The following is a 9,599-nucleotide window of genomic DNA, read 5'->3' as shown; positions in this document are numbered from 1 at the left end:
CTAGATGCAAAATCCCCTACAGATATAGCAGATTATTTAATTAACAAAAACATCTACTCGAATTAACATAGAAAATGAGCTACTATTGGAACTAATAAGTGACAGCAATAATAGGTGGCACTACTGCACTGGAGAATACGCGCTGTCCCAATCTACACAGTGTCTCAACCTCTACGACACTCCCCTACTATTCACAGTTTATTTTAATTCAGCGAAGTCAGTGTTTCAAAATTTATTATTACAATAATTAGCCTTACCGGTTCCATTAGGTAGTTCTGGAATGTACGTATTTTCCATTTGTAAAGACGATATTTTTTGATGAATACCCTTTTCCATTTCAGATTTAAAGACATTCTGTATTCTTCTAACAGTGGCAGCAGAAAATCTCATTTGCTCCAGGCGATTTTCAATCTAAAAATACAACAATTCAATGTAATTTTTCAAAGTTTATTAATTTCCTGAAATTACTAAAATTTTAATTTGAAGATATTAGTGTTGAGAACAAACCCTCCAAATTGTATCAAATCATCTGTAACCGTTTTCAAGTTATCGTGTTTACAAAAAAGTGTGACATCCACACACACGCCCAAACATCCACAAACGCATCCGGACAATTGCTTAGAATATTGTATTAGACCTTTTTAAAATTGAGGAACGTTTGATTAAATTAATAAAAATGTTTTCAAAAATGTCACCATTACAATGATTCCTCTATGATGAAGAAATTAAAATTGTTTTATCTTTTAAAAACTTAGAAACCCTCTAAATATTTTCTAAAATGGTTATACGATATCTCATATAATTAAAAAATTTGCATTTTCTAAGCCATCTAAATGTCTTTTGAAATAATGATATTTTTTCTCAAATTTATTTTAAAATTCTGCATAAATCAGAAAAATTGCCTAAGAATCCTCTGAATTCTGTTTTGGACAATTTTGAAAATATTAAAAATTTTCAAAAATATTTTCTTAAAATTATTTTTTCAAAAACAAAAATCATTCCAAATGTTTTCAGAAATCTTAAGAAAAATTTCTGGTTTGCTGCAAATCTTTTAAAATTCACATTTGTCAAAACTTTAAATGTGATTCCCTGCTCAAGTTTTTATTACCGCTGAGATATATCCTCGTATATAAGATATATATTTGAAAAATGCATAAGACATTGACCCACATTTCTTGACTTAAACTCATGAATTTCTAATCGGAGTTAGCTTTAAACTTCTTAATATTGCACATGTATTCTTTTTTTTTTTGGGTTTCGAAACTAAAATCGGCATTTCATTAAGATATCTCAATATAGTTTATTTTTTAAGTTGAAAATGGACTAATAGGAGAGTGTAACATGTAATGCATATTGGAGGAAGAACCAGTTTGACAAGAAATCCTTCTTAAAAATCGAAACCACAATGTATTCGCAAACAATGCAGATAACTTGAATAAATGAATATCAAAAATATTTGCTGTATCAACAACAGTTTGATTCTTCCAGCGTACCTTTTATTGACCTAAAAAGATTGGTTAAAAACATCAAAATCTTGATTTTTGATCAATCAAGAAATGTTGCCTTGGTTCAATAAAGGATTTGTTCAAAGAACCAGCATTTTTTTATTCTACTCAGTCTGCTAATCAATAAGTAACAAAGGTTGAACAATTAGCACAAAATTCAACTATTTGGACGGAAGTGGAACTATACTTTCTTCAAAATTAATTTTTTAGTCGCTGGTTTAGCATTTTAGTTAAAAATGCACTTGGTTGAAAAGGTGTGTACTCTGTTAAAAATTGGCCTTTTTGTAGAAATTTAACTTTTTTGGTTAAAAATTCAACTTATGTATTAAAATTCGTTTTTTTTATTGAATTTAACTGTTCTAAATTGAATTTTTTTAAATTCAAATATCAACTATTAAAGATTTTTCTGAAAATTCAACTTTTTAAACGAAAATTCATTTTTCTAAATGAAAATTAAACTATTCTATTTTCAGTAAGAAATGAATTTTGTTATTGTTAAAAATGCATTTGTTTGATTAAAAATTAATCTGTTGAATTGAGAATTCAAGTACTTTGATGAAATTATTCCTTTTCGTTAAATTCAACTGTTTTTTATTTCAACTAAAAATATTCTTGGTTCATGTATCGACTGTTATATTTGTCTTTGAAAATGCACATTTTTGTTTGAAGATTAATTTTTTCAACTGAAAAAATAGCTGTCCTTTTTTCAATAGAAAATTGATCTATTTTAGTTGAAAATTCATCTATGTGGTTGAATATTTCTTATTTTGTTAAAAATTCATCTTTTTTGGTATAAAATTAATTTTCTCGTTTAGAAATTTGACTATTTCTTCCAGATATTTATGTATATTGGTTTCGTTGAACACTAATCTGTTAAGTTTGAGATTCAATTATTACGTTGAGAATTATTCTCTTGGGATAAATTTAACTGTTTTTCATTGAAAACAAAAATATTTTTCGTTTGAAATTATAACTATAACATTTTTGGTTAAAAATTAATCTTTTCAACTGAAAATTAATTTTTTTGGGTGAAAATTTGACTGTCCCATTTCCTGCTAAAAACTGATGTTTTTAGTTTAAAAATTAAACCATGTGTTTGCTGTAAACTTGCCTTTTTTGGTAAAAAATTAATTTTCTTGATTGGGAATTCATCTACTTGGTTAAAAATGTATGTATTTTGTGGATTATCTGCCTTTTTGGTTCAAATCAACTGTTTTTTATTTAAAATGAAAATCTTTTTTTGTTAATTACATTGTTTGTTAAGAAATCATATTCTATGGGTCAAAGTTCAACTACTTGGTGGAAAGTTAAACTATTTCGGTCATTCATAAGAAACGGTAAGATTTTACTAAACCCCCCCTCACATAAAATCTTTTTACGTAACTTTTGAGTCGCCCCTAAATAAATTCATGGTAAAAATTTATTTTTCAAAAATTACGAAAGATAGGGAGGAGGGAGTCATAACATCGTGTTTAGTTTCACCGAAAATCGGTGCATTCTAGTTGGTAGACTAAAAGAATAGGCTATTTTTACGAAGTTTTTGTGAGCATGCTATGGAAGATATGGATATAAAAATTAATAAGTGTGATACATAATATCTTCAAATATACAACAAAAAATTTTTAAATTAATTTTTTCCAAGTTTGGCATACAAAATCCGTATTTGAACGGAACGCCATAATTTCGAGGCAGGTCAGTGGCCACATGCTATCTCGGCAACGGCTTATCAAAAACAAAACAATCAAAGTGCTTTACATTTAAAATGAGAGTGGCTACAAAATGACCTATGGATATTAATTTTCAACAAATTTGGTTAATTTTATTCAATAAAAACCAAAATAATCGTCAAAAAATATTTTTTGCTGCTTTTTGTAAAAAGAAATATAGTAAAAAACAATATTTTAACATGATATTAGGTCATTTGTGAGTACTTATGACTACACCCTTAAGGAAGTTTACAATATATAGGGTTGCATATAGGTTGCAGAACATTGTAAACTTCCTTAAGGGTGTAGTCTGGTTGGTCAATACCAAACAAACATTTTTTTACACACGATTTCCTCAGAACTACTGGGCCGATCATTCTGAAATTTCGACCACACATTATACACATAAGTACTCACAGATATATTTATATATTTTTATTTTCAGATTAGAATGATAAAAATAGAATCACCTAGAATTTAAAGCAATTGAAATTGTATTATTTATGATTAAAAGCATTCAAAATTTAATCATTACAATTTTTAACTTTTATATTTAGAGCATTTTAAATTTAAAGCGATTAAAATTCGACTATTCGAAGTAGAAAACTAAATTAAAATCTACAGAAATTCTAGAATTTTATGTTACATTCAAAATGGAAAATTTGTACATTATAAACCTTTAAAATTAAATCATTCTACAAACAAATGTTAAAAATAAAAATAAAATATAAACGAACAATTTCCACTACGGAAAGTTGAAAATTAAACGAATCCGAACTTCACTTAAATTTCAGATAGTTTAATTTTCATCTATTTTCACTTTTAAAAATACTATTTTTAACTTTTTTATTTCAAATCGTTTAATTTTGAACACTTCATTCAGAATTAAAATTCGTTCTGGAGTTTCTCAATTGGAATATTTTCAACTTCAAATGATTCATTTTTTTAAATCTTCAATTAAAACTCGGACAATTTTAAGGTATTATACGGATTTTTTAAAAATAATAATAAAAAATATTCCTATATATGGGTCCAATGTTTGAAATGGCACAACTTGAAGCGTTTCAATTTGAAATTATTTTTTAAATTTGAGTTTGAGATGTTCAATATTTTGAAACATTTCCAAATAAAAAAGTTTCAATTTTCAACAGCTTCGTTTAAAAATGTTCTTATTTTTAAGATTTGAAGTTGAGAAATTATCGACTTATTTCTTTTTTTTAAATTTATTTTAGAAGCATGTAATATAAAATTGATTAACTACAAATCCTTTAAACTAAAAATTGAGCAACTATTAATTCTTTCAATTTTGTATACGATTTCGAGGAATTTAAAAAACCAGGCAATTATGTACATTTGAAATTAAATCCAAACAATCTAATATATTTATATTATAATATCATAAATAATAAGTAAAATGTTTAAACTTTAAAAAATTAATCTGTTTTAGATTTGCTCATTCAAAACTATAATTTTAAATCTAAGTTTTAGAAATTAAAAAATTGATAAATACATTAATAGAAAGTATTATATTATGTACCATCAAGTAGCATTCAAACTTATTGGATAGATTTGCTTACTACAAAATTGAACTTCAGTACAAAATTACTGTCTTTTTCACCCTTAAAAATTAAAGAATTTCACATTCAAGATAAATGAAATAGAACTTAAAGGGTTAAAAATTAAATAATTCCAAATATTTCATAAAAATTCGATCGGTGATTCGTTCATCTCACGGTCTGAGTTTCGAAAGATCATCGATGTCAAGCTATTGTTAGTGACAGTTTATTGAAGGGACCGCAGAGTTCAAGCATGCACATCATAGACAATTTTTCACAATAAAAATCTCATAAAACCTACAGCCTGTAGAATATTTAGTAACAAAGGAGGAATAAATTTAAAAATGACGAAAAGATTGCCGACAGGAAAAATACTATTTTAAGTATCAAATATTTAAACGTAAAATCCTATTTGACTCACTTTGATTTATTATAAAATAAATTGCTGTAGAAATGGATAGTTTTCAGTGTTTTAAAAATTTGCGATTGCAATTTTTTAATTTTGAACCATTTTCAGCTTCAAAATTTTGAAATTCCTATAATATTATAAATTATTTTATGTTTGCGATTCCACTTATGAAAAATGTTTAGTTTCAAATATTACAATTTTAAAGTGTTTAAGCTCTTAAATTTTAAATATACTAATTCCTCAATTTAAAAGCGTTAAAAGTATATATTTTTTCTTTGGCTACTTTAAGATATTCATTTTCTCCATGTCTTTCTGAAAATCGTCAAAATTGGATGGAAGTTAAATACGAAAAAATACTTTATTTCAATCTCAAGGAAGTTTTGAATTCTATTTACTGTTTACATATTGTTGCCCTTCATTTAAAAGTGAAAAACATATACAGTAACCTCATTTCAGGCCCTCATTATGATAATTAGAGACAGGGATTGTACAAATGACAAGTTGCAACATTAAAGTATCCATTAAATTCCCAAGACCATTTAACATAAAGAGCATTTTGATAACCCTGATGCTCTCAGAAATCGATAAGTAGAACTTTTTTGATTAAGCAATAACAAATGAAACATTCCCAGGTCAAATGTCCTCATAATCATTCGTAGACGAACTCTAAATGAAATATTTCAGAATCTAATAGAATTTTCTGGAATATTAAGATTTTATGTTTCAAATATTGCTTACTTTCTGGCGTCTGACATCATCCGAAAAAATTAGGGGAGCAACCTGGATGGCCTCTTGGAGGGCACGGTCTGCAGGTACCACCATCTTTTGCCTATCTTTCGACAATATCTGAAAAGAAATTAATTTTTATTTTAAAATAGGTTTCAAAATTTTTGAAGAAATTCTAGAATGTCAGTTTAGTTAATTAAACTTAAGTTGGATACTTAGTAATTTAGTTAATTAGTAACTTAAGTTACAATTCAAAATCTAATGAAAACTCACGTAGTTTAAATGTATTTACATTTTTTCTCATTTGATAAAATCTGTTTACATATACGCATGATCTAGTCGAGATTTGTATTACAAATATCTTCAGAACAAAATATTGACGATAGTTTATTTAGGCTGTTTGATATAAATGTAAGTATTTAGAAATATCTGACTCATAAACACGAGATATTTGGTGAATCGCTCTACTAATCTTTGAGGACCTTTGAAATTAAAAAAAAATATTAGTCAACTCTTTATGATAATAAGCGAATTATCACTGACCAAAAAAATCGGTTAATTGGGGAAAAGAATTATATCACAGAAACATCTATAAGTTTTGTCTTCGACGTCGGCAATTAAAATGGGGAAATAATTAAATTTAGTATTATTATTGCTACTACCATTTTGCATGGAGGGAATGTGTTCAGCAGCCATTAAAAAAAGGATCCTTTTTTAAATCGGGCAGAATAAATATTAAATTGTGCTAAAAAGTCATTCTGTCTTAATTTTACAAAAAATTTCACAACCGCTCTTGAACGCATTTTTCCCGTGTAATAAAAGTTTGTTAAAATTTTGTTCATAAATATTTTGCGATAAATGCGTTTCACTCCATTTCCTATGTATTTACAAAAAAATCATGGCTAAATGTGTGGCGAGAATATAAGTTCATTGAATTTGGTTGAACTCTTCATTCTTACAAAAGCTAAAGTACTATTTACAAATACTGAAGAACGAGAAGTTCTTTGAATCTATGTCATAAATATTCGATCGATTTCCTGTATTTTGGATTTTATATGTGTATATAGCGGATATTTTTAATACAGATAGTGGAAAATTTTCGAAATGTTGATAATAGTATCCGAATTTTTGCAATACTTTTAGACAATTCCAAATTAAAAATATGAGATGTGATTCTATATAAATAAATATCCAATTTCAAGGTTTTAGATTGCTTTACTTACGATTTTAAATTAGAGCTTAACAAATTTATTTAGTTTAAAAATAATTTCATACTTATGCCAACAGAACCAAATATCGAGATAAGTAATTTTATTTAATGATAAAATTTATATCTAAATGTGTCTAAACATTTTTGATAAAAGAGTAGATTTTAATTGCAAATTATTTTTTAATATTGGGAAATAATTTTATTCTTAAAATGACTTATTTGAAAAGTTTTCCACCCTTTCAAAGAGATGAGAAAAATAAAATAATGGACTAAAAAATGGTCGGTACGGATAATAAGTTTTTTTTTATTTCAAATGAAAAGATTCGAAAATAAATTAAATTTTTAGAAGATTTAGAAAACATTATTTTAATTTTGTAAGATTACAAACTTTAAGAAACATCCGAGAAATTTTAAGAGATATTTAGAGGTCTTTAAATTATTTAAACATAAGTTTAAACATGAAAAGATTCCTAAAAATTTTAACATAACGTCGATTTTTGAATATCTCGAAAAAAATTTTTTAAATTTGTTAAGAACTTTTAATGGTTTAAAGCAAATAAATAAATTTATATTTTGGCTGAAATATCAATTACATGGTTGAAATTTCTTTCCTTCTTGACTGACAAATCTTGTATGGTTAAAAATTCAACTCGTGGGTTTAAAATTCGTGTTTTTGGTTTAAAAAGTTATCTTTTGGTAGAAATTCCATCTTTTCTTCGTCCCAAATGCAACTGTTTGGTTGAAAATTCATCTCTTTGGTAACAAATTTTTTTTATAGTTAATATTAATTTTTTACACGAAAACGTATTTATTCCACTTTTGATTGAGAATTTATCTTTGTAAAAATGAAAACTAATCAAAAAAATTGTTAAGTAGAAAATTGATTGCTCCATTCAAGGTTGAAATTGATATTTTTAGTTAAAAATGCAACTATTTGCTTGCAAATTTATCCTTTTTAGTGGAAAGTTCTAATATTGGATTGAAAATGTATGTATTTTATTAAATAATCGACTCTTTTGGTAGGCAATTAATCTTCTTGGTTAAAATATCATGGTTTCGGTTAAAAAATTCAACTTTCAGTTTGAATGTTGAACACTATTGTTGAAACTTCATTTTTTTGGTAAAAGATTCATCATTTTAGTTGAAATTCCTTCTTTTGTTTGAAAGTTCGGTGTTTTTATGGGCTTAGAATTAATTTTTAAACTGGAAATTAAACTATTTTGCTTTAAAATTTATATATTTTGTTGACAATTTGTCGTTTTAACCATATATGGTCGAGTATTAATCTTCTTGATTGAAAATTCATTATTTTTGGTTAAAAATGCAACTGCTGAATTTAAAATTAATTTATTTTGGTTTATTTTGGATTGAAGATTCATTCTTTTGTTGAAGATTCATCTTTTTTATTGAAAATCTAACTATTCATCGCATTTTTTAGTGAATATTAATTTTTTTAACGAAAATGTGAATATTGAATTTTTTGCTAAGAATTTATCTTTTTCAGCTGAATATTCGTTTTTTTTGGTAGAAAATTAATCTTCTTGGTGAAAAATTCATATTTTTGGTTTAAAAAGTGTAACTGTTGTGTGGAAAATTCGTCTCTTTTAGTAAAAATGTAATAGTCTTTTTTAATGTGATTGGTTGTAAATTCAACTATTTGGTTAAAAATTAGCTTTTTGTTGATAAATTTGAATCAGGCATATTTGAAATCTATTAAAATCTTTTTGAATTTTCTCAAGAATCTTAGAAAAATTATATTTATATAACCTTTTAAAAAAATTAATGAACTTACAAAATAAAAAGGTATTCGGAATTTGTGGTTTGGATAACAAATTATTCTCCCCTTCAAATCGAAAAACTACACATGTGATTGAAGTTAGAGTAAAAGAATTACACTTCTCGTGTTTAAGTGACATGTCATAGGTTTTAAATAATGATAAAAAAAATACTTGTAAATTAAAGACTAAAGAGCGCATAAAGAAATGCGCACTGCTTAGCAATAAACCTAGATAATGTACAATGTTCAACCGCAGTTCATAGAAACAGAAAGAACAATAAATTCTCATGATAACTATTACACGTGCATGGTTTCAGTTTCTTTCAATTCAAATTCTGATGAGAATGTAAAAATTCAATTTTAGTTGATTTAACAAAATAATTGATTGATCCAGCACAATTTTTTTATTAAATCAACCTAACAATGCATCTACTAAAAGATTTAGTTAAAACAGCGAAACAATTGAGCTGGCTTAGTAAAATATTTCATTGTCCATATAATAATCATATTCTATGGCTGAAACATCATTTTCTGAGCGCACACAAGAATAAAAAAACGGTCACAAAACAATATTTTGCGCATATCTTATAAAAGATGAGTCAGATTTTATTCATTACACAGGCCGACAAAATTTGACAAAGGTCCGGAACCAGAGACCAGACCTAGTATACCCGAAGGTTTTTGCTGCGCTGAATCCGAATCCGACCTCA

At 26.2% G+C, this 9,599-nt stretch overlaps 1 protein-coding gene across 1 annotated transcript in view; it reads right to left on the bottom strand.

Annotated features, from left to right (window-relative positions):
- LOC117179145 (hexokinase-2-like) overlaps nucleotides 1–9,599 on the bottom strand; it is a 54,878-nt gene that overhangs the window by 28,954 nt on the left and 16,325 nt on the right. Inside the window, exons 2-3 of the mRNA XM_033370829.1 lie at nucleotides 5,915–6,022; nucleotides 258–411 (exon numbers count right to left, since the gene is read on the bottom strand). Of these exons, the coding sequence (XP_033226720.1) occupies nucleotides 258–411; nucleotides 5,915–5,998 (238 nt within the window). The 5' untranslated portion in view covers nucleotides 5,999–6,022. The remainder of the gene's footprint in view (nucleotides 1–257; nucleotides 412–5,914; nucleotides 6,023–9,599) is intronic.

Source organism: Belonocnema kinseyi, chromosome 8 (genome assembly GCF_010883055.1).
Source record: "Belonocnema kinseyi isolate 2016_QV_RU_SX_M_011 chromosome 8, B_treatae_v1, whole genome shotgun sequence".
Lineage (NCBI taxonomy): Eukaryota > Metazoa > Arthropoda > Insecta > Hymenoptera > Cynipidae > Belonocnema > Belonocnema kinseyi.
The sequence above is the reverse complement of the archived record's forward strand: the minus strand, read 5'-3'. Positions and strand labels throughout refer to the sequence as shown.